This window comes from Cheilinus undulatus, linkage group 3 (assembly GCF_018320785.1).
Source record: "Cheilinus undulatus linkage group 3, ASM1832078v1, whole genome shotgun sequence".
Lineage (NCBI taxonomy): Eukaryota > Metazoa > Chordata > Actinopteri > Labriformes > Labridae > Cheilinus > Cheilinus undulatus.
Genome location: NC_054867.1, coordinates 7,215,987 through 7,242,080, shown reverse-complemented (window position 1 = coordinate 7,242,080; position 26,094 = coordinate 7,215,987). Strand labels below are relative to the sequence as shown.

At 38.9% G+C, this 26,094-nt stretch overlaps 1 protein-coding gene and 1 non-coding gene across 2 annotated transcripts; both read right to left on the bottom strand.

Moving 5' to 3' along the window:
- Positions 1-1,272: 1,272 nt before the first annotated feature.
- csnk2a4 (casein kinase 2, alpha 4 polypeptide) lies at positions 1,273-25,859 on the bottom strand. The gene is made up of 13 exons (XM_041783193.1): positions 25,707-25,859; positions 18,761-19,069; positions 18,554-18,665; positions 18,341-18,442; positions 11,571-11,621; positions 11,226-11,285; positions 10,897-10,980; positions 10,554-10,664; positions 8,623-8,724; positions 8,390-8,490; positions 6,890-7,038; positions 6,707-6,796; positions 1,273-2,815 (listed from the first exon to the last, which is right to left on the bottom strand). The coding sequence occupies exons 2-13, from the start codon at positions 18,859-18,861 to the stop codon at positions 2,697-2,699; spliced, it is 1,182 nt and encodes a 393-aa protein (XP_041639127.1). The 5' UTR covers positions 18,862-19,069; positions 25,707-25,859; the 3' UTR covers positions 1,273-2,696.
- On the bottom strand, positions 11,390-11,525 carry LOC121507595. The gene has a single exon (XR_005991744.1). It is a non-coding gene; the product is annotated as a small nucleolar RNA SNORA57 (small nucleolar RNA).
- Positions 25,860-26,094: the final 235 nt, after the last annotated feature.

Genomic DNA, 26,094 nt, shown 5'->3' with positions numbered 1-26,094 from the left:
TTCCAGCAGTTTCTATCAGGGAAGTATTTACTATCAACCAAAAACACAGTAACAAGATGGCCTAAAATCAACACTCCTACTTTTCTGCCCCTTTGGAGCAGATTCACATTAAACTAGGGGTGTCCAAACTATGGCCCGGGGGCCAAATGCGGCCTGAGGTCCATTTTTGATTGGCAAATGCTCAAATAAAATGAAAGAAGGTCCACAAAATGAAGCTTGTGCCTGACTGGGTGACACTTCCTATTTTCAGCCAAAGGCTGCCAATAAGGGTAACCTGACACGCCAGATGGATTTGGCCTGGATGTATCTGGTAAACCTCTCATAGACAGTGTTTGGTAAAGGGCAGAGCCTTTGAAAAAAACTGAGGGTGGTTGGATGACATTCTGTCACATCTTTACAGGCCAATCAGAGCAACAAAACACGTGATGTAGCTGCTACCAAGGTTTGCCTCTATGGAGGAGTAAACTTGATAAAGAGCTGCATAATGCTGAGGAAGTAAAATTGTTTTATTTATTCAGTTAACCTATGTTTCTGCTGTGTTTTAATAAGAACCCATATGTTCTCTGCTGTCTCTTCACACCTCATTGTTAACCTACTCTACCTGCCAACTTCACCCAGGAAAATACATATAAATGCAAATCCCACTGATCGCATCCTGTACCCCATGTGACCAAATGTTGCCTTGTGACTTCTTTTGATCTTGTGTCTTTGATCAGCCTTTTGTTATTCTCAAACCCTCTTTCAAAAACCCCATCTCAAGCCTGCTCTGACAGCAGAGTTTCTTCTTCCACTGCGTAGTGTATAAAGCTCATCTGAACCAGCCATAGAATTTGGACCTTAATTATTTCTTCTACAATGCGAAACATGGCGACTGTAGACATGTCAGTACACAACTTTTGTCGTTTTTGAAAACAACTCACTGCTGTTCTTTGTTCTTCTTTTAACGAAGAAATGTCGTCAAGTTCTGATAAAATTTACATTTTAGCAGCATCCACGCTAATCTCTTCCACCATTACTTCACTGGCCTCTTCTCACTGCTTGCTTACGTCACGACTCTGACACGCCAAAAAGTACTGCCCCTCGACGCTGATTGGTCCTGTCACTTTCTAACCGGGCCCAAACTGTTCGGATGGGAGCTTTGCAAGATAGATTTGCCGGTTAGAAACACAGAAACGGGCAAATCCATCTGCTTTGCAAGGTTACATTTGCATGTTTTGTGTGTAAGAACAGTTATGTTATGAACATGAACATAAATCAGTCAGATATATCTGATAAATAAAACACCTGTTTATTTACACAAATATTTTCAAATACTAGTCTTCTACATAAGGACATAAAAATATATACAGTGATGTAGGGACTCAAACTGCTCCGTTTTCAGGTCAATGTATACATGTTCTGATTTATTTGCATTTTCAGGTTTTGAGATGAAAAACAAAAAAAAAGGATGCATATTTACAGCAGGGTCTAAAACTTACACTTTCAAACTCTGGCACTAAAACACTGGGGAAAACTCTACTCTTCAAGTGCTATTCAACTTCAATACTTCCCTCAGCATGTTGGTGAAAGTCGACTAGAACTCGTCACAAAGCTTTACCCATGTCACTACACTTTACAGAACTGAACTTCCCTCCAATGATAACAGCACTTCAGTCACCTGCAGGTAATTCTTGTGTCATGTTGTCATCTTAAAACCCACACTGTGTTACAGCGTCTCCATGAGTAACTCCCACATAACAAAAACTAGGTTTGGTCAGTCTCTTCTTCCAACCAACTGAGTAAACTTTGGTTATGTCTTGAAATAATTCAAGAAAAGCCACTTGAAGTAATTCAAGGAAGTGGAAAGCAGCACGTTTGAGGAACCATTTCTTTGAGAACCTGAATGAACCTTACCTGGCTTCTTTAAGCGTTCATTGTACAACACGAGAGTGGATCGAACCCACTAATCCAGCAATCCAATACGTTTCAATATAAAACTAATGATTACAAGGGGATGACGTGGCAGGGGGGAGTCGTATATCAAAAGAAGACTGGTTATCTGGTTTGGTAAGAAAGGCAAGACAGAACGACTCAGGCAGAGAAAGTGTTGAAGTGTCATTGTGTTCACATACACCTGGAGCACAGAAACAGCACCAAACACTTCCAAAATGCTGTGATCTGGAGGGTTAGCTATATTACTTTGTGTTCTCATCAGGGTTTGTTTTTGACTGTGCTGCAGTAGTAAACTATACAGGATGTGCTCCTTTTGGTCCTGATGGCCAACACTTTTGCCTTCTGCTGATGCACTCTTTGACCACTGCCTTCACAATCCAAACTTCAAACATGCTGTTGAGACCCCGAATCAGCCGTGGATGATTCTCCCTCCCAGACTCGTCACCACACACACAAACACACACTCCTTTGTATTCACTCGTGGGGGAAAATGAAAGGAATACCTGTATATTTCAGTTACACAGAACATTCATTTCAGATGTCAGGTTAACATGTTCATTCAAGGAGGAAAAGGGGAAAACATCTTTCTTTTCTTAGACGACGGCGTCCTCCAGCCAGGAGTTTTTCAGGGCGTGGTCACACCGGGTTAGGTTTGATGTAGTGAGGACTGGCAGAGTGGCACCTGTCTAGTCCACCCTCCCCCTCTCCCAGACTGGGTGATGGTGGTGGGAAAGGGGAGAGTGGGTGTGAATTTAGGTGGAGTGTCACTGTGGGGCGCCAACAGCAGCGGGCACTGGAGTGCTCAGGGCGTTGGTGGCAGCAGACAGGACCGGCGAGCCAGTGAGAGGACCCAGGGCAGTGGAGGCTGGCAAGGCAGAGATACCTGAGAGAGGTGCACATGTTCAAGTATTATTACTAAAAGACATTTAACCTATGTGAATGAACTGTGCTTTAACAACTTCAGACGCACATATCACCTCTCAGCACCACGGTCTTTCTAAAAAGCTCTTTGAATTGTTTTATTTTATTGTTTTTTTAACATGCATCCATGACTTGCATGGGTCACATCTTCACGTCAAAATTTCTGGATAAATATGGAGAGTGACATCTGCACATCTCCTTCTGCTGCATCAGACTCAATCCTAAATAATCCCATGATGGATGCTGATGTAACAGGGTTATTATTAAATGTTGAAGTTTGTCAAAATTCATTTTTATGTTCATTCAGTGTTCTTATAATTTTTCTGATAAATGTTATCTTTCTCTGTTATCTAAAGAAAAGATGTAAGACAGATCTGGGATAAGGCTCCCTTTATTTAAGTGGTAACAGCGCCCTCATGTGGCGGTTATAGTACAGACAGGGATCCTCAGCTTGTTCCCTTTGCTTGCTGACGATCTCATAAACCAGGGGTGTCAAACTCAACCACAGCAGGTTCCGGATTAGGGGGTCAGGTCTAACCTGAGGGCCTAACAGGGTCAACATTTAACCATAAACTGTCAACCTCATTTCCACCAGAGATAAAATATGAAAAAAAAAAAAAAAACAGGAAATTCAAAAAAGTTAAAATGTTAAGTTTAAAGGCTCAAATCTGAAATAAAAATTCCAATTTATTAGTTCAAAAGACCAGAAAACGATATTGAAAATAGAAAAAAAAAGTTTTAAAAGAGCAAATATACAAGGAGAGAGTTGAAATCATAAGTTTGAAAGTTGAAAATATGAGATCGTTTGAAAATCATAAGTTTAAAAGTCATAATATGACTTAAAATTCTAAATTGTGAGTCTGATAGGTCAAAATAAGGGATTAAAAAGCCAAAAATTAGGAGTTTAAAATGTCAAACTCTGAGCTAGCATTCAAAATTAAGACCTATAAAGTTAAAAATATGACTTAAATTCAAATTTCGGAGTGTAAAAGGTCAAAATATGACATAAAAAGTAAAAATTATTTATTTAAAATGTCAAATATTAGAAAAAAAAATAATTAAACCATGTTTTTAAAGTCAAAATATGGGATTAAAAAGCAAAAGGGAGGATTTGAAAAGGTCAAAATAGGAAGTAAAATTTTAAATTTGGAATCTAAAAGATAAAAATGTGACAAAGTCCACATCATGAGTTGAAAAGGTCAAAGTATGAAATGAAAAGTCCAAATCATAGGTTTGAGTCGTTGTCTTGAGATGCAAAATTGAGAATACGAAATAAAACACAGATTAATTTCTTTCCCCACATTCTTGACTTTTAATTAAATCTTTCTTACTCTTTGCTTTTCCAGATTTTTATGGCTTAACAAGGATATTTTAAATAATCAAGTTGAAATTTACATCATTATACTGGAGGAAATCTGCAGACCTCATACTGGTGGGCCAGTTATAATACAAATGCTATGATTTTGCGGGCCGGATATAATCGTTCCACGGGCCAGATTTGGCCCCCAAGCCTTGAGTTTGACACCTGTGTCATAAACGGTAAAACAGCTCCGTGACTTGTTTCAAATATTAAAGTTCAAAAGTAATTTTACCCAAATTAAAATGCACATAAAGCAACATTAATAGTGTTGTCACATTTTGTGACTGTTGCTTGTAGTCATTTTAAGTTTCTGTTGTTTGCTGAGTAAAGTTTGCCTGCTGCGTGCATTAGCTTTGTAGCTGCTAGCTACTCAGCCTCGTGCACTCATGTTCGCAGACTAACTGCATGGCTAATTTAACAATGGGGCCTGTTCAGTGTGTAACTGTATTCTGATTCTGATGCGCAGGAGCTGGAGCTGTACTGTATGATTCACCACCACCAACAACTGTATTTTGTGTTTTCTTGACAACTGTGTGCTGGAAATTAAATGCCGTATAGTGTATGTTATGATAATTTGCCAGAAATTCCAATGAATTAGAGAGAATTTTTCCTGAACATCACACATTTTGGTGTGCTTGTAAATATCCCCATGTGAACAAGAGACCAAAGTCAATGGGAACAACTTTAAGAACTTAGAAATATGTGCTCTGTAGTAGTGATTTTACAGAATGTTTTCAGAAAGTTAGTAAGCAAAACTAAGACCTTGTCCACATGGAGACGAAAACAATTTATTTCCTTTAAGTTTTGAAAAAAATTTCCGTAAACATGGGATTGTTTCAGGAAAGGTCTGTGTAAGCAAGGAGCCTCGGAAAACACTGTAGTATATATAACAAGCCTGTAAATGGCGCTGTAATGCTGCCACGGAAATGCACCAAGAGAGAATATTATGGAAAACTGCTCCAAACTTTCTCCTAGTTGCCCTTCTTGTTGTTTTCTGCAGTGGAGGTGGTAAAGGAGTGTCAGATTTAGCTGTAAAAGCCACAATAAGCTCAAGAGTTTCTGCAACACAAACACAACTCCATAATCTGCCATAGTTGTTTTGGTTTGACAAGCACATGCAGCGTAAGTGGGCTACGCTATGTATGACATAATCGGTTGGCTGTCCACATAGAGGCGAAACAGTAAGCATTTACAGCTTGTTCACTCTGGGACCCGGATTCAAAAAGTAGCATTTACGGCCTTCCAAAACGCCGATAAAACAAAAACTTTTTTCCATATACACCTGAATTTGTCTCTGTGTGGACGGGGTCTAAAAGTAAGCTCCCCTCCTGAAACTACAGTATTATGACAGTCATTGGGATATTTTCCCACATTATGTTGCAGCCATTACAGCATGTTTTACAGAAAATGCAATCCCAGCATGGGTTTTTTGGTACCCATTCATCAATTTGACCCAAAATATGACATGATAGGCCTGGATTAGTTAATATGGAAGCCACATCTCATCTGTAGTTGTAACATTACAGGTGTAACACTAAGCACTTTTAGACAGCCTGTTTAAAAATAAGCACCCTTGTACGAAGAAACTGGACATAAACATTATTTCTGTGTGAAAGTGAGAAGTTTTTTCATCACAGATTATAAACAAAAGTATTTACAGTTTAGTCCTACAGGTTAATCATGAAACTCCAGTAGCTGAGGGTGCAATTAACTGAACTGTAACTGGGTGTGGAGTGGATAGTTTTTTCTCATAAAACTACCTGGCTGCCTGGAGGTAGAGATGGGTGTGGCTTCCTAACCTGATGAATAGACTTCACATTCAATCGTTTCTGTTTGTGAGCCCGGGCAGAGACAAAATATGATATAAATGACATTATAATTCATCCAGCACATTTTGCATGAACAAAGTGGAGCCAGGGAGCAGCTATGAAAAAACCTGAAGAATTTTTACAGCTCTTATGTTCTCACTTCTGAGCCTGTAGCTCGACTTATCTTATTGGAGCATGTGAACAAAAGACATCTGGTACACTTGTTTACAGTGTTAAAAACTCAGCTGGAGATTTCTAAAAAGTAAAAAGAAATAAATACAGCCAGAAAAGTGACGATACATATATTGAAGTAACTCTTTTTCAGTTTGCAACAACACAAAGAAATTGTGTTCAGGATGTATGATATTATCAGCAAGATATCGGCATCAGCAGATTTAGCTTTTATGCTAATATTTACAACCAATCTTATAGCTGTGAGCGCCAGCTTGTATCAGCTGTAAATATTGGCCATTTGTACTAAAAAGTTGAGGCTGGGCCAACAGACCATTGTTAGATGAGGTCTTTTTTTTTGTTCATCTACATTCTTTAGACTTTAAAGTGTGTTTTTTTTTCCATCCTCGTACATTACATTGGGTTCATATGTATTTCAGGGTCTGAAATACATATGAAAACAGATATATCGTCTATAATGAATCTGTAATCACTGATCTATGAGTATTCTTACCAGTGATCATGCTAGCTGTGCTAACGGCTGGGTTCCCACTGGGCAGGTTGGCTGATCCGGCCACACGAGACTGATCTTTCACAATAGGGACTGCAGGAACAACAGAAATAAAAGAAATCACTTTCAGCCACTGTGGATTGAGATATAACTCATGTAAACAAACACTCATCGCTAGGGGCTTACAGAAGTAAGGGTGATCCATGGCCTCACGAGCAGTCAGCCGAGCCTGGTGATCGTAACGCAGTAGCTTGTCCAGGAAATCCAGAGCCTCGGGGCTGACCAGGTGCTGGTTCTCACTGTGAACGAACCGCTCCCACCGCTTACGAGAATGTCTGGGAAGTAAAGTTATCGAAATTACACTCTGAATTCTGAGGACTGAAAGAAGTGGACACAGAAAGACTGGATCAGATCCATCCGTGTATGATGCATGCAGTTAACCCTTAGAGCAAGGATGTCAAACTCAAGGCCTAGGGGCCAAATCCGGCCCGGGGTACAGTTATACCCGGGCTCACCTGATCCAATTATATTTTTATTATTACATGTCCACTGGTTTGAGGTCTGCAGATTTCCTCCAGTTTAAAAATGTAAACTTAACCTTGATGATTTGAGATATCCTTTTGAAGTCTTAAAATTTTGAAAAAGAAAAAAGTTTTTAAAAATAGATAAAAAGCCAGGAAAATGGGAAAATACATTTCTGTTTTCATTTCATATTCTTAATTTTGTATCTCACAGTTATGACGCAAAGCTATGGTTTTGACTTTTTATTTCATATGTTGACCTTTACAATTCACAATTTTGACTTTTTATCTGATTTTTTTTTATCTTTTAGATCCTCAACTTTAAATTTTAAGTAATATTTCAACCTTTAAAACTCAAAATTTAAAGTTTTTCTCATGCTTTGACATTTTAAATCAATGGTTTTGAATGTTATCTCATATTTTGACTGTTAAGAATCATGATTTTAACTTTCTATCTCATATATTTGCCTTTTAAAAACTTTTTTTTTCTTTAAACACCATGTTTGGACCTTGTGAGCTAATAAGTTTGAATTTTTATCTCAGATTTTTGAGCCTTTAAACTTATCATTTTGACTGTTTGCAACCTCAAAAATCATTTATCATCAGTGCTAAGGTTTTGTACCCCCAAAATTTAACTCCTGTTGAAAATTAGGTTGACAGGTCATGGTTAAATGTGGACCCTGTTTGGCCCTCAGGTTGGACCCAAATTCAGAATTCGGCCCCTGCTGTGGTTAAGTAACCAGCCAGTAGCCTTGACACTCAGACTTTATATGATAAGCTACAGTGTGTAAATACAGTTAGGTCTGTCATCATTTGGACATCAACAAAAGTTTTATCTTTCGGTTCACCACCACAGTGGATCTGAAATAACACGATAATCATCTTTGATTTAAAGGGTTTTACAAAACTATGGCGTCTATCATTTAGGAATTACAGCCTAGGAGGTATCAATTCAAATGATTCATGGCATTTACAAGTTCAAACAGCATTCCCAATCCAGAAAAACACATTCACAGTGAATGCAAGTCACCTGAACTAAAGCAGCTTTTTTTTTACTGCATTGTGGGTATTCTTTGGCAGTGTGTTAGAACAAAATTTAACATACAGTCCTACTGTGGAGCTAGCACATCCTAACCTACATCTACTGACTGCAGTCATTCCTTACCTCCCGAGAATGTCGTTGAAGCGAGGTTCCAGCTCAATGTTGTACTTGTCAATGTAGTCGTAGAGGTCTTCAGTCCCAAGAACCTTGGCTATTCTCACCAACTGCAGGAACAAGAACAGTTCGTCAGATCTCATCAAGAGGCCTAAACCCTTTCATTCATAAACTTTGTAGATGGTGGACATGTTAATGTTTCAAAACCTGAACCATGAGGCTCAACCATGATTTGTGTGTACCTGGTCATAGTTGTCATGGCCATGGAAGAAAGGCTCCTTCCTGAAGATCATGCTCGCCAACATACAGCCCAAGCTCCACATATCCAAACTGTAGTCATACATCTGGAACAAGCACACAAAGGTTTAAAAAGAATATCAAAAAAGTTTTTTTTAAGAGGCAATAAGCAAACTTTCTTCTTTCCCCGCTATCTTTTCATATTTTCTGGCTTTAATAGTTTACAGTAGAAATGGGTGGAAGGACCGTTAAAAATAGTAAGGCTGACACCTTCCAGCCAGTTGCTTGGTCAATTTGTCACTTTTTTACCCCACCTCGGTAAATAAACGCTGCGTGCCGTCTGGTATATGCTCATAAATGACAGCGTGGGCTGGATTAAGTGCTCCTTTTAATAGTTATTGTTATAAATCAGAACAGGCAGGTCCCTTTTCCAGGCAGTTTTGCAAGCTTTATGATGCTAAAGTATTGTTGTGCCGTGATTACGGAAACCATAAGGCAGATGCCGGTGATCGTCTCTAAGTCAGCTGCTCTTTTAGTACAACATAGTGAGGTTTAACGTAATTCTTAATGCTTTATAAAGCTTATTTTGTTGTATAAGATCATTTAGACGGGTGCAATGAGTAACCTGTCATAGATAAGCTGATTTTGAGATATGGGGAAGGTTTTTTCTCTCTTAATTTGTCCTTACCTGAAAGACCTTACTAACTAACTAGGCTAACTTCAAGAGGAAAAACACGTAAGACACTACTGTTATGATACTGTTTGAGGGAATTAGTCTGGTGTTAGTGTCTTGTAGTGGAAGGTATGGTTGGTAGGCGGAGAAGCAGGATCATGACTGACGTCATGCAGTGTGGGGTGTGGTGGCTCTGACTTATCAGCCATTATGAGGTACACCTGTGGAGGTGGGTGAGAAGGCTGAAGAGAAATGGACGCCATGGGTGGAGGACGCTGAAACTCTCTACTCCGAAGAGACACAAGACTGATTCAGAACAATTAGTTTTTTTCTTCGACGATACGGCACGGATGTTGGGAGCACATTATACCTGAACAAACAAGTACAAAAACAAGTGGCTGTAGACCGCCAATGTTGGTCGACCGAGAGCGAGCTGGTCGCAGCATGCGCAGCGTCTCAGGTTGGTAAGTTACCCACACACAAACCCCACAGACAGGGGGCTGTTTACACCCACTGAGAGATTATCAGGTACCAAGTACAAGTAAATGAATCACGGAGGGTAAGGCACAAGGTTATGGGCTCTCTAGCCCTGGAGTCAGGGGATATTAGTAGCTGGGGTTAGTGTAGCAGTGTAACACCACCATTTATGGTTCAAAAGTTATTTAAATTTTAATCAAAGGTGTCAGCCCTTGTCGTGTGGGCAACGCTGGTCTGAAAGGTTTTTTACGAACATATACAGAGAATAATTGTCACGCAGCCTCCTAACTTTGCTGCTGCAGTGGGTCCCTTTGGTTCTTCTTCACTGCTCTGAAAACGGTAACTCGTGCATGCAGTGTTTTCTGACAGCGAAGAAGAACTGATTTCTGGTTTAAAACACTAACATTTAGCACAGCTAAATAAAGTAAAATAAAAAGTTAAACAAAACTGTATGGGATCAGTGCATATACAAGTGTTCTCCCTGAAACCAATACCTAAATTTCAAGCAGTATTGGATGTATTTTCGATAGTGATATTGAACTTGGAACAACTCTATGCACAAGGCAAAAAAATATTATTTACAGCCTTTCTATCTGTTTGAAAGCATGGGAAAGATTACTTCATATTCGTAGATCAAATCTGTTAATGGAAATTTATTTGAAGATTTAACAGGTTTTAAAAACAAACATTGTCTAATCCTACTTGACAGTAGTCCTGGATGGTAATTTTCTAACATCCTTTCTAATGTTTAAATAATTTCTTCTCCCCTGAAATCACTGAATGTACCTGATAGTCCACCAGGAGCTCTGGTCCTTTAAAGTAACGAGATGCGACTCTGACGTTGTACTCCTGTCCTGGGTGGTAAAACTCAGCCAGACCCCAGTCAATGAGACGCAACTGCAGATTAAGATATGAAGCAGTTATATCACACTATAAATGAACTGTGCATTCACAAGTGTAAGAGAGGTATTTGTTACACAACACAGATTCAATAAATCGAAGCAGAACATTCTGGATAAGAACAGGAGTGCAGATGAAACAATAAACCAACAGAATTACTGTTAAATGTAATCATTCAAATCTGTGTTTTTCCCCTAAGGCTGGACAGAGAGCAACCATTATGACTCACCTTACGGTGTTCGTGATCAATCATCACATTATGTGGTTTCACATCTCTATGCATGATTCCCATGCTGTGGCAGTAGTCCAACGCCTGCAAACAAGAGCAATGAACTTTTGTCATCTATTTCTCTGAGGGTGTTTTCTTCCCAGTAGGTCAAAATAACAGCAACAGATAACTAGAATCCTCTGTATACTTGACACAAAGTGTGTTGACTACACAGTTTCGAGACACTACACTAAGTAGTTAAAGTAGCAGAAAACACAGATGAACACTCACAGGACATTTAGAGGTTTTACATTAAAAGCAAGGAGACAGCTGAAACATGAAGGACTCACCTTGAGGATTTCGTACATGTAGAACCGGATGTCATAGTCTGTTAGGGTTTGGTACAGTTGCTGGGAAGAAAAACAAAGATGAGCTATTATTATGATAATGTGATCCAATGCAGACAGTAGCAGCAATAACAATACAGTCACACAGCAATCTGATCTGTCTTTGTTCATGTGCCAGTGATTGAGGATAGAACCAGAAGATGGCTGACCTTCTGGCACCGAAGACATAGCACTGGACTTTGATATTCCTCCATCACATACACACACGTGTACGAAAAACAACGAGTATGCCAAGAAAGGAGGTGTCACTAAATTATCTAAAGGATGGAGTTGATGATGTGCTCCTACCTTGAAGTCTGTGTTGTTTACATGTTCAAAGACCAACGCAGGCGTTCGGGACTGAAAAGTAGAAATTGCGTTGTTAGAATGTGCAGTTTGAACAAAAAAACACCTAAATATTAACAGTTATAAGGTACTAATACTAGCAGTGCACAAATTCAGCAGGCCGCCACACTTTGAGCAACATTTAGGCCTTTATATCCTAACCATGAATAAGCAAAGCAACCCAGGTGGGCAATGATTGCTTTGCATCCATTGCAGTTTCCTTCCTTTGATCACATGGACAACAGAGTCACCAGCTTCACTGCTAAAGTGGTCAAAGACAACTACAAGGCAGTTTAACACAACAGTGTTTCCTCTAATTAGTCTTATAGAATTGCATATCAAAACAAGTTCTTTGGATTAGGTATGCATAGATGTATTGGTTTAACATCGTTATCAGTAAATAATGGCCCTTATGACAAACAGCCTTGTGGCATGAACCACTGTCAGTAGCAGATGTTTTTCTGTTGTGTCCAATCAGTTTTACCAATATCTGGTTTACCTAACTGTGAAATGACGTAGCTTATTTACTGAACAGGTAATAAGCTGGACAAACTCACTTTCATGGTCATGTGAGAGAAATGCTAAGTGGGACTGCTGCACCTTAAGTAGTGATACAAATTAAAGTCATTCCAAATGATCTCAACAATCGACTGAATCATTATTTCAAACATCAGCCCTTTTACAGTTGTGGCCGTATTAAATTATTTAGTATTGCCGTGGTGCTTTGTAGTTTGTATTTTTCTTTTGTGTGTGAGTGAGTGCTCTGTTGTTCTGTGGATCTTTGTCTTGTTTCATGTAAAAGCGAGTCCTCTGTATGTCCCGTGTGCTTGCAAGTGAGTGTGCTGTCTGTCGTGGGAGTGGATCTTGGATGTCGTGTCTCCAGGTGGTGCTGCATGATTGGCCGGTAGGGTCCAGGCAGGCGGCACCCTTGTAAATACAGCGGACCTCACTGACAGCAGCATCTTTGTTCTCAGCAATTAAAACATCAAATTATTGATAAGTGTGATTTTGTTAGTGTTTTGGTAAATGTGACTCCTCTTTGACTTTAGCTCTGATCTTGTTTTTGTAGTATTATCTAGTATTTTGTCAGTAATTTGTGTTTTTGGATTGATTTTACTTTTGAGTGCTATATCACTTCCATAGTTTGAATTCAGTCTTTTGTCTGAGTTTATCAAGAGTGATCTGTCTAATTTAACTTATTGTAAATACATTTTGTTAAATCTGTACTTTGACCCTGCCTGTTAGTTTGGTAACTGGGAAAATGCTTCTTTTTTTAATATTTTATGTTATCTACCTTCCCCCTTGATGGGTGTGTGACAAGCCTTCCTTTTTACAATTGGTGCATCCTTACTTTGGATAATTATATCTACTTCTTTAATAGTGTGATAAGCAGATGTTAGCTGGTGAATTATCTTTTAGGCACTGGGCCTGCAACCTTAAGACTGAACCACAGCAGTGATGATACTCAGAACATCACTGGCACTGGGGCTGGGTATTGCCACTGGTTTCCTGAATCGATTCCATTCCGATTCTCAAGGCCCCGATTCGATTATCGATTCAACTCAATATCGATTCATGTAGAGATATTTTAGTAAAAAAACCTATGTTGCTTCTACATTTAAGAGATTCTCAGAGAACTTTAGTTGGAAATAGTACAAAGAATGTTCCAACTAAGCACATTCTTAAAAAATTCAGGGTTTGCATCAAAAATTGACCCTGAACTAGTAGTATTTACATCACTTTTTACCTCCATGAGGCCCATCCTTGATATGGTCTTTTTTTGTTCAGTTTGCCTCTGCCTTTGTAGTGTTTATATCCAAAATGCAGTCAAGTTTGGAGGGTCCTTTAGTTGAGCAGAGCTGCCAGGCTCCATCATGTTTGTTTTTACAGAGATAAGCCACTTATTGCAAGTCCAAGTTGAAACCCTTGTTGTCTAAGAATAAAAATTAGTAAATTTGAGCACTTATTCATTATTTTACTAAAAACTATTACTAGTAGTAATATTCACATTTTCAGATATAGTGCATACAGTGTGGTGCTGTAATGTTTATCTGTCTGCTGTCTGTGAGGTGTGTTCTATAGACACACACCTAGGCTCTTTAATTAAAAGACCCACAGCGATGATAAAAAGAAACACGCATCATGTTATCTATCATATTATGTACACTGTATGTTGTTGTGAATGTGAAATTATGCTAACTTGATGGAAAATCTACATGAGATGCGAGTTTGTTACTCATATCTTTCTAAATGACTGAGCGCTCCGTCATTTCCCTGCTGTAAACAGCGGGGCCGTGCGTAATTTGCACGTGAAATGGAGGAATAGGGGGTCGTAAAATTAAGCACATTGTATTGAGCGGCATAACCGGGGGTTCCACAGATCAGTCGGGGTTTGCTCCTCTTAAACGTAGCATCTCAGATGATCACCACTGTGTGTGAGTCTGCCCGGTCTGTAGCAGCAGCGGCTTAAGCGCTCTCCACATGTAGAGCTCCGCTGCTCGCGCTGCACCGGCGAAAGTTTACGTTTGAGGACGAGATATGCAGCTCGTGTTAATAACGCGCCCAGATATCCAAAATTAGATGATTGGGCGTGATATTTAAACCTTGAATTGGAGTCTAAACGTTTTTAGACGCAAGTGCTGATCAACTTTCAGGCTGCGTGAGTGACGTAAGTCTGAGACTGGTAGCGTGAGGAGCTGACAGGAGAGGAAAAAAGGCACATATTAAATCTTTGGATTTTATGGATCGATACTGGATTTTTTTAAAAAGAATCGATCTGAATCGGAGAATTGATCTTTTGAACCCAGGCCAAACTGGCACTCATGACATTGTTTTGTTGAAGCGTTGCCAGAAGTTAAAGCCTTTTTTTCAACTGTAGGCCTGCTTATTTGAACTGCCCTTCAGTCTGTTGCTCATAGTGTTAACTAAAGCTGCTACTAGCAAACACAATTTCAACATAGATCTCTACATGTTTGTAAGGTAAATACATTCTTAGTGTTTAAAAGCACTCAGTTTGTCTGAAGAAATAAACCATAATTTATTCACCGTAAAATCTGGTGTTTAAGACACTTTTAATAGCTTTACTTTTTCATCCCAAAATTTTGCTGTGTCCTATATATCTGAACATCCAGTATACCAGTATAAAATACTGAAGTAGATAACACCATGACCACAGTTTCAGCCACCACCACCACCAAACACTGGCACAACTAAAAATAATGCCCAGTCATTGTGTAAGAAAGTGGCTGCTTCCCTATCAAACATGCAGGGATACATAGTGGCATAGACCAAGCTGATGGTGATACTTTAAACAGCTATCAGGTCACTGTCCTGCACCTAAAGGAAAGTGGGGTATGAATTTTAATAAATACACCTTCTGGAGCGCTGGACTGTTTTAAAACATCCTCAGTTAAAAACAACTAGTGACTAGAGAAGGTGGGCCATGGACCTGATCAATGCTATCCTATGCCAAAGATACTCAACCTGTGACTCTTGAGCTGTAGGCAGCTCTTTCGTGACTAGATATGGCTCTTTAAAGGCTCTCTTGGAAAATTAACTCCTCCCATAGGCGTTAAGAAAGGGAAATATTGTCTAAAAAGTTAACTGCAAGTCAAATCAATAAATGTGTTTACACACATATACAAAAGACTTTAATTCCCATTTAAATGTCTAATTTTCTACATCCTTATACCATTACCATCATGTGTGCAATAGAGACAGGATCATGTGAAATAGAAATATCCTGGTAGCCAACAGATCACGTATATCGTATTTCAACATTGGAATTCCTGAGGTACTGGGACCTTTCTGTCTGGGCTGGGGGTCCTTCTCATGGACTTCTTTGGATAATCAAAATTATTTAGATGCCATCTGTTCATACTTGGCATTATTTAAAATACAGGTCTTAAACACTGAAATATAGTTTCCATTCGTACTTCAAATACTACCACTACTCCCATTTAGGATTGTGGCTCTTGTACTGGAAGCTATGACTAAGAGCTACACAGCTGCAGAGAAACTGCATGTTATGGACTTTGCTGAATGAAGTGGAGATTCACAAAAGGAAGGCATCTTGAACTCCCAAAAGCAAGCTGTCTTCAATACCAGTATGACCAGTATGACCAGTACCACAGATTTTAAGGTGAATAAATAAAGACTGAAGCAGAAAACAGTGAAAAATCTTTCACTGTCCACTTTAGAAATGTCCTGTGACTGCTTCTTTTTATCAGAACCTACATCCTTTTACATTCCACAAACTGGCTCATCTACTAACAGTTGTTTTCTTTCTTTTTTTGCTAGCTAGACAAAGGGCACTTGCTAATCTGGGTGCACTAAACAGGGCTCTCCACAGGATCTATTCAAGTAAGGGAAGAAGGCTAATCTACATTATACCTAATAATAATTTAGATCTGCCAGTCCATTCATACAGTCAACTGGTTAATAAATAGTTATGATGGCATTAAATGTTGGAAGGTCAGAGGGAAAATCTTAAAATATTTCACTCTGGAGTGTAAAACATGAAAAAGCCTTTGGATGACAACATCTCACATGGAGAAATCAAACCACATACTTGGGAAGCTGCAACACTAATTGTTTGGCAAACCTTCTCAACATGCCAGGTGTGAGAAATTAGATTTTCTATTAATCTTATTTGATATTGTATTTGATATTTGCTAAACTAAAGCAGAGATGTTGTGGTAATTGTTTCTATTTTAAAAGGAAGCCACACAGAACCCAGCAATAAGCCCTAAATAGTCTCCAGCAGACACAAGATATTACTCCTATGTTTTATATTGTCACTTACACATTTTAGTCTCAATGATTAGTAGTTACAGAGTACAGGATGTCTTCTCAGTCAGTATGTTTACATGCACAGAAAGGTGAGACTACTGTTATAGCTCATTGGGTAATTTCACCCAACTGGTGTACAAGCACAGTGGGAGAATGTATTAAGTATGTTGGATCTGGCTAACCTGACACGCAAGATGGATGTGTGAAACCTTCTGGTAAATTTTCCATAGACAGTGTTTGGGAAAAGGCAGAGCCTTTGAAGAAAAAAAAAATTGGAGGGTGACTGGATGAACGTTCTGTCTGTCCCATCTTTACGGGACAATCTGAGCAACAAAATGTGTGTTGTAGGTGTGCACAGCTACAGAGGAGTAAACTCCACAGTTAACTGCATAACGCCAACCATGGCAACTGTAGACATGTCAGAACACGACTTTTGTTGTTTTTGAAAAGAAAATAACTCAGTGCAGTTCTTTGTTTTTCTTTTAACGAAGAAATGTCGTCAAGTTCTGACAAAACTGACACTGTAGCAGCATCCACGCCAATCTCTTCCACCATAATTCCATCGGCCTCTTGTAGCTACGTACTCTGCTGCTCCCAAAAGCAGTGCCCCTCGTCTCTGATTGGTCCTGTCGCTTTCTAATCAGGCCAAACTGTTGAGATGGGACCTTTGCAAGATGGACTCGGCAGTGAGAAACACGGAAATGGGCAAATCCATCTGCTTTGCAAGGTTGAGACTCAGCTAAGTTAAGCGGCAACTTTCCCCTTTAAGCTCAATGCTGTTGGACTTCTGTATGGCCTTGCTAAAATAGTTAGCAAGCACTGAGCAGACAGCTAGGTTTATCCCCTAAAACACAGTCCAGCTTGTTGTAAAGCTCATGGAAGTGCAAAACACATGAAAGCCAGCTTGGCTTTCATAGAGTACTTTGCAAACTCCAAGTGGGTTTTCATGTGTTTGTGTCACTCTACTGTAAGCACAGATTGGTGGAGGACGCCGTTTATACTGTCAGAAAAAACACAGGCATGAGTCATATAAGAGCAAAAACAACCAGATTTGGGCCACTTTTAAATGCAGTGTTAACGTTTGTTAATCTGACTGAGGAATTCAACCTCAGTAGGACTAATACTTCACAATGTACTTTAAAAGCCCAGATTTAGTCAATCAGAGCCGTTTCCCTTTCTCTAACTGCATATGAACATACTGACAGTTGTTGCATAATTTCATGCCTCATGAGTTTCAGAGAAACCCAAACAAGTATGCGCAAATCAGACCTGTGGTTCCCTGTTTGTTATCTCACGTTGCTTCCTTTGTTTCATCAGTTCTTGGAACTTGTTGTCAGTGAAGGACTAATGAGCTTTTGAGATTGAACAGTTTGGTGGTTCTCTTTTCAGTGTGGCATGCTGGTTTTAAATCACACTTGGTTAAAATCTATTTACTTATTCTGGTAGATTCTTCTGGTTGTGGCAGCATTTTCTACTTGGCAAGACTTAAACGATTTAATAAAAACTCACTTTACTCAGTGGACTGGTGGACTTCTGCATGTAAGAAGGATTTGTTTTTGTCAAATCAGAGGCATAAATTTTAAACTATGATTTTTGAATTATTAAGAAGGCAGTCTTGTGTTTTATAGCAAATTAATGATTTTTAAATTATTTGAAGAGAGCCCTGACACAACACAGCATTACAAGGCTGGATTACTGATTAGATACATCTATCTAACTTCAGTACTTACAGACACATACTTCCCAAGCACAAGTGAAATGGATAAGCTTGCACAGCAGGTGGGCTCACCAAACTATTGGTACAGCAATGATAATTCAGAACCCTGATGCAGTTTACATTTGTGTAAAATTTAAGCACAGGCTACATTCAATAAAATTATAGCCTCTGCTGTGTTCATGGTCAAGGAATTTAGTGCATTTCTAAGTAAATAAACTGTACTTACCACTGGGTCTTTCACAATATCTATAAGAGAGATGATGTTTGGACCTCCGCGTAGGTTTTCCAAAATCTTGATCTCACGCTTGATCTTCTTTTTCTTCACAGGCTGAGGGTAACAGGATGAGGCAGGGTTAGTCAGGTGGAATTAAAGCATTAAATCATTCAATCAGAGCTACTTTCCTAATCCAGGCCTTGATCTATCTCTGTATCGATTTACCTTCAGTATCTTCACCACCACCTTCTCATTATTTGTGATGTTGATCGCCTCGAAGACTTCACTGTACTTGCCACGCCCTAGCTTCCGCACCAGCTGAAAGTCATCCTGGTTTCTGTGAGAGGTGGATCAAAGTGACATGTTAGCCGGGTTAAAGAGTCGTCTCACAGCATGCTGTAAATTTAGTGTTACAGCCAACAAGGTATTTACCCCCATTCAACCACATGGGACTCATAGTCCCAGTACTCCCTGGGCCGGTGAGTGTTGACCTCAGTGTACACCCTGGCCCGGCTCGGCACGGGTCCTGACATGTCCGACAGCTTGGCAGAGATGGTGGGGTGACTTCACTGCAGCAGATGACAGTTGGAGTACAGGAAGGATGGGTGGGAGGGAGGGAGGAAGAGGAGGGAAGGTGGGGGCAAGGGGGGAGGCTGATCCCAACAGGGCAAGGGATTTGGGGGAGGGGGCTTTGCCTGAGGACGGGGAGGGGAAGGGGCCACCACGGGCACGGTGGGATAGCTGTCATGGAAGTTGAGAGAAGAAAATAAAGATCAATTTATTGATCGACATGTGGATATCACAGGTATTTGCATTTTCTTTCATTAACTGAACACAACAGTTTGAAATAAAGGCCAAAATCCTGACAACATAGAATATTAACCCCTTAAAGCCTGTTGTATCATATTTGATATATACTTCTGATACCTCTATCTAATCAAAACGATCATAAATGACTTAAAAAAACTTCTGAATACAATCTGATAGATGAAAAAAAATACCTCAAGTGGATAATCAGTTACCAAAAACACCTAATATATCAAATGAGATTAAAAAAGATATATATGTTAAAAGTTTATGGAAATTTCGATTTTTTTGGGATTTCATTAGAAAGTGAAATAAACATTTCAGTTCTAAAAATGAGAATTTTCTGGCTATAATTTGTGTTTTCAGGCTTTAATGGGTTAAACATTGTGTTTGGAAAAATCTCCATTAACTCAGGATGCACTGATGCAGAGGCCATATCATAACACAACATAACATATCCAATTTTAGGGCTGAACAACTTCTCTAAAATTTGCCTTATTGTGATTTTTTTGACTCGTTTTGCAAATATTTTATGTTATTCACATTGTTAATAAAAATATACAGAAATGAAGAAAGCAGGATTTTTTGCCAATTATTCTAGAAAAATTTGACACTTGAATGTTTGCACTGTGTGAAAAAAATTCTTTTTAGCGGGTTTTCTGTCAAACATTTCAGGGCAAAGAAATATTCAACCTTTACAAGTTGCCCAGCCTATGCCAATATTGTACTAGATATGATTTTACTGTGATGTATGATGCTGTGCCATAGTCTAGCTAATCTTTAATGCCAGTCTAAATTGTCACACCAACACTGAATTTTCATTAAGGTGAGATCCCATCGGCCTGCTCAGCAGTTACTATAATTAATCACAATCATCTTTTAATTTAAAGGGTTATTTTTTTCATTACTTATGTTTAATTTTGTAAAATTATACACTGCCATTAACCTCTTTCTGGAGCTTGACTGATACAAAAATGTTAGAGCAGAATGCTGCCCTGCCTTTTTAGCAGAGCTCTAACATCTGGTCAAGTATGACACAGCAGCAAAGCTCTAAATACAGCCACTGCTCCAGTTCTGGTCAATATAATGTTTGAACTGAATCAGTTCAGTCAATGAGTTATCATGTCTAATAACTGTAATGTCAAGACCATTCCAAATAATCATGATTAGGATTTTTTAAATGAAAAATCAAACTGCTCTACCAACAATAATACCATCCAGCCATCATTAAAATGAATAAGAAATGCATCAAAACTGAAAATTTGGGCTAATATAGACATTTGAAATGACAGGTTAGCAGATATTATTTTCATCACTTCCCTTTGCGTAAGACTCTATAGCTGACAGCTTCCATTTAATTGGTCAATTATTTGGTCAAAAAGCTTCTGTTGGACCAAGATCACCCTGGGCGGCAGGCCTAAAAAATCTATTAATGCTTCCAAAGGCTTGTTATGTTCATTTAAGGATCATTTAGAGTACCAAGCAGGTTCAGTAAGGAACCTGTATGAATAAAACCGGTCCCCAACAAGGTCATTTTTTTAAATTTATTTATTTTTTACCTGAACGACCAATCGATTGGTTGGTGCCAGGGTGCGATGTTGGTCGTCTAAGTTTTACTTTAGTTGACTACAACCCTACAAGACCCACAATTCAATCATTTCCGCTCATATTTGACCATAAACAGATCAGGCTGCCCAACAGGTGATTTCTTCTGCCTGATTAGAAAAAAATCTTAATTGAATCAGCAGTTAGGTGAAGTATATGCCTGCATTTAATTGTAGAGATGTGAATCTTTAATTGTCTCGTTTTTGATTCTTTGGGTCACGATTCGATTTAGAATTGAATTTAGGTTCAGACAGATTCCTGATTTCATGATTTCTTTATTTGCATATTCGTAGCATTTTTAGCAGCAAATTACAATAATAAGGATTACAGCGACTTATGCTTAAATTACAAAATAATTTAATATGAATGTGGGTATAAGCAATGTATTTATCAGATACGTCAGTGGAATCAATAATCTAAAGTCTTCACTGTTGACAATGATGTAGGAGGGCAGGTGTTATGGTCAAACACCTGTTATGGTCAAGCACACTATGTGTGAACAAGGCCAAATGTTCAAACACTGAACATTTTCAGCTATGTCTAACATATATATCTAAACGCCATCAATTTAGTGAGAAACCAAAGAAAGGGGGGGCTCTCTAAATTTTCAACATCCATTTTTAACCCAACGCATTTGACATGTAGTCACTAGTTAACACAGTCACTCATTAAACCGCAACACCGGTCTTTACCTGTCATATGATAGTATGAAGTATGATATGCCTGGCTGCAAGTGATGTGCTAAAAACTCCCTGCCAGACTGTTAAATGTCTGTAAGTGAAAAAGGTTCCCAGCAGCTAACAGATATAACCAGCCTCTCCACAGCTACAGATCTGTGGCCTCAGCCTAACAGTAGGGGTTAAAATTTGGTGCCTTCAAACAAGCTTTTTTCCTGATGCTCACACAGGATGTTTGCACATGGTCTGAAAGATGCTCTCATGTCATTGGGAATGGGCAGTAATACTGTATACCAGTAATACTGCTATAATTACTGCCATGAAGACAATGCTGCATAATGAGCACACTTTTATAATACATGCCTTGAGGCTGTGTCCATTTCCACCTGCAGTATCTCGGCCTATTGTGAATACAGCCAATCTTCATCTGTTTAAATGCACACAAAACATTAATTCACATTCCCAGGTCCTATGTGATAATAGCTGGTTATTATTTGTCATAGTCAATCAGGGAGGAGGGGAGGGAAGAGAGAGGAAAAGAGTGTCAAAAGTGCAAAAAACAGAGAGGAACTGTGTTTGCTCCTCTTCCCTGATGTAGCTCCATTTCTTTATAAAGTGTGAGAACAATTCTTCACTTCCAGTGCTCCGGTAGACCTTTAAACTCACTGCATTTTGATAAAGGATTTAATGAAATGCCGGGGGAGGTGCTCGCTTTGCTTGCGCGTGCACGTTGAAAAGTGCCTGTGTAGTGTGATGTTACGATGCATAATATGAACACCTGGCAGTAATACAGTATAGCCTGGTAAAATTAAGCCAGGATATGACTGTATTAAAAGATGAATACTGCCCAATCCTACATCTCATGGAATTTGTCAGAAAATCCTCCAGTGTGTAGGTTTGGTTCACCCCTAACATGGAAAGTAATATTTTTAACAGGGAAAATAATATTTTAGGAACAACAAGCATTACAAGGAAAACATTTCATAACTTTCAATACACAATAAAACACTGAGAGCATTCTAGTCTATTTAAGCTGAAGGCCTGTAATGACATTCTCTATTTTTTATTTGTAAAAGCTTATGAGTGAAGTTTTTAAAAGTTAATACGTGCTAAATTTAACCTGATATTGATTTTATGTTTTCTGCATACATATGTTAAAAATCAAATAGAATAATGATACTTTAAAAATGATAATGGTGCCATTTTATGCATCAAAGGGCTAAATCAACATTTGTCAGGATGTAGCTAGTGTAAAAATATCTCAACATCAGTTTTAGGCCACATCACCCATCTCTAACCTCACATGTATTTTAGTTTAAAATCTTCAGCTGGCTATGAATATCCACAGCCCTGTTCTTCTTACTACCTCTGTGTTATCCACAAATACCAGTATTGAATGCTTTTAGGTGTCTTCTTAAGAAATGCACTGAATGACATGCTGTTAAATGTTTCTGTTTTCATATGTAACAACATGGACTTTTTAGTAGAACCCATATAAGGACCATTACATGATTATGTGATTCTGTGTGTACAGTAAGCTACACAAAGATTTAATAAGACATTAATAGATTTTAAAAATCTCTAGTATCAAGAGTCCATCTTTCTTTGTACCCAGCCTCAAGAAAATCAAGCTCTCTGAGTCCATGTGTCAAGCAATGACAAGGGTGGGACAAAACACTGACATTGCAACATACTGTTGTCCTGACTTGGGGTCACTTTTGTCATATTGATGCCAAATATTGATATCTTAATTTATAAAACTGCATTCTAGACAGATTTCTCTGTCAATGTGACTCCACTTCATGCCTTGGTGATGACTATGCAGTGTAGCTCGACACTGGAGTACCAAATTTTATGACATAAGGTTATATTTTTGATATAAAGCTTGTATAATCTCTTCATCTTACTTCACATCCAATTTCTTATCTACACACAAACACACGTATATCCTCTGTTGTACCCAAGTAGCACTCTGCCTCATTCTGGGGTAATTTATTGTTTGTCTGATCTTTTGACAACATTCACCAGCAGTACACTTTACAAAGAAGCTTAAAGAAAGCTACTTACATGCCAAAGTGCCACTAGAAATGATGATCATATTACTAATTTCATGTATTACAACAACTATCCTTAACTATCCATACATGCTGGGGGTGTTACGGTACGGAAAAATTTCGGTTCGGTACGTACCTCGGTTTTTTGAAATTACAATTTGGTACGTTTTTGGTACAGTAATTAAAGCAAATAAGTATAATTTAATTTTTTAAATTTAATTGTATTAGAATAAATAGGCTGAATACATTACATTTAAATTATTAATAATGCAGCAACCTCCTTCCAAAGGTTCTTCAATGAATAAAAATATTAATAAATACATACAGTTTTTTAATCACTAGGTTATTTTAATTGATATATTGACATATTTTACCCATTCTTTATACGCTAATATTTCCCAGTCAACTCGAACCCATCAGCATACAACCATGCGTTAGCTTGTTAAGTATGCTAATCAGAGTCTATCCTGCCAATTTCAACACAGACTTCAGCACTGGATTACCTTTTTAACCAGTGGGACCCACTACGAAGTTTGGGAGAACTTTTCACAGTCCATTTTGGAGCATAAAGAGGTTAGAGCCGTGTGAAATCTGAGGATAACTTTATGTATGACACAGCTGCAGACATGATGGAGCCTCCTCTCCCTCTCCTCGATGGTTGAAGGTAAAATTAATTTGATTCACAGAGCCAGAGCATCATTGTTATAATAAAAATGATCTTGAAGAATAGGAAAATCATAAGCAGCTGGTGAGATTTTTGTTTCTCCTCCTCGTTACAGTGACGTTCTTGTCTGAGTGGAGCCTTTTAAAACGCTTTGATTGATCCGCTGGACAGCGTGCTGTCAGCGACACAGCTGCTGAATAATGTCAGCACTACTGTTGTTGTCTTTGTCCACTGTTGTATTTTACTGGGAAACAAAGTGTTAAAGGACACTTTTATCTGGGAATATGTTGTTTGCTGTGGTTGTGTGGTTTCCAGGACAGTGTGACAGTGAGTTGCTCTCTGGTTTTCCGTCTGTGTGTGAGCTTCGCTCCACATGTACTCATTCGGTACACATCTGTACCATACCGAGAGGCCTGTACCGAATCGGTATGGTACAAATACACATACGTTTACACTCCTAATTAATGCAAACATTAGTTACAGAAAAACAGTGAAAGGGTGGCATAAAGCCTTCAGTTTTAACATAAGACATCACAACTCAGTTGGTGCATTCTCTCATGGATGGCAATTATTAACACAAGTTCTGAGCTCCATATACACAGCGCTGCTCTCCCTCGATCCTGCCTTGTCCCAGTGACCCCTCTGTAGCAATATCTGGTGCCAGCACAGACAGGGGGATCCCTTCATCCTACATTAATCTTCCATGACATTCACACTGAGGATGAAACTTACCAGGGGTGTACATCTTGAAATGGTTGTGATCTCAGCAGCATTTTAAGTAATCATGACTATTGTTGCTAGGATTGAGCAGCGCCACTTATCAGATATTATGTCATGAATTACCCTGAGATGCTTAGCTCTACTGATGACAAACTGTTAATGCCAGATGTTGACAAGCTTTGCAGGCTACTTTAAGCACAAAATTAGACGTTTCTGATCATAGTCTTCTTATCCTCTTATCATACTATCAAAACCAGGAAGGGCATGTATAGTGGTGTTAAAACCTGAGTATCTAATCACTTATAATCCACAGAGACACCATGAAGATTCACCAAAGGGACCTCCTGATCGACCGGATCATCTCCTGCATAGGGCATTCATCTAAACTAGCTAACCTGCTAAACCAATCAGCGCGTAATTAAAGGACGTTTTCTCTTACACAAACTTGAGAAGCCTTCATGATGTATTAGGATGAAAAAATACTGTTATAAAAATCATTTGATGTAAAATATGTCACAGTTACATACTCAATTTCTGTAATTCTGACGTGATGTCGACATTGAAATAAGAGCTGAGCTGTATTTCTGCTGTTACACATCATTTCTCTGCATATATTTTCCCATAACTGCAGCGTTTATATATATTATAAAGCTAAATGGGTGATGCAGCCGGAATGATTGTCTATGTGAGCAGAAGGTGTTGTAACTTTATGTGGGCCTAAGTCGCTAGCCTGCTATCATTAGCATGGCTAACGTTAGCGCTCGCTGGGTTTCTCCGAGGGTTTATCGGCTTTAGCGGAGAATAAGAGTCAACATTTTCAACAAAAGCAAAACACTGGAGTGGATATTTACCCCCTCGACCAACGCGACGGCAGAAATGCTTCCCGATAAGCCGAGTTTCGTCAAGCAACGATCCTCGCCTCCCTCCTTCGCCGGTGTGTCTGTGCCAGTATGTGATTTCTGCTGTATCAGAGACAATATGGCTGACCACCGCCGCCACCTACGTCCCCGAGTACTGCAACGGAGGCCGTGAAGGGACAAGTCATTAACCGCAAATAGGCCGATAAAGCGGAAAGGGTTTTGCGTCATTTCACAGGCACGTCTATTTTTCTCTGCCCATTTGCTGAGATAGTTCACTTGAGATTAAAAACTGTATAAAGATATATTTCTTGTATTTCAACATAACATGTTGTTTTTATCTTCATGAGCCGTTCATTTCTCAATAATTCTAACCAACTAT

Excerpts from the sequence above, each read along its gene's own strand:
- csnk2a4 (XM_041783193.1), bottom strand. The coding sequence starts at position 18,861 with ATGTCAGGACCCGTGCCGAGCCGGGCCAGGGTGTACACTGAGGTCAAC. Across the intron at positions 11,286-11,570 it reads TAAACAACACAGACTTCAAG|CAACTGTACCAAACCCTAAC; the intron begins GTAGGAGCACAT and ends TTTTCTTCCCAG. Across the intron at positions 8,491-8,622 it reads GCCATGACAACTATGACCAG|TTGGTGAGAATAGCCAAGGT; the intron begins GTACACACAAAT and ends TTGTTCCTGCAG.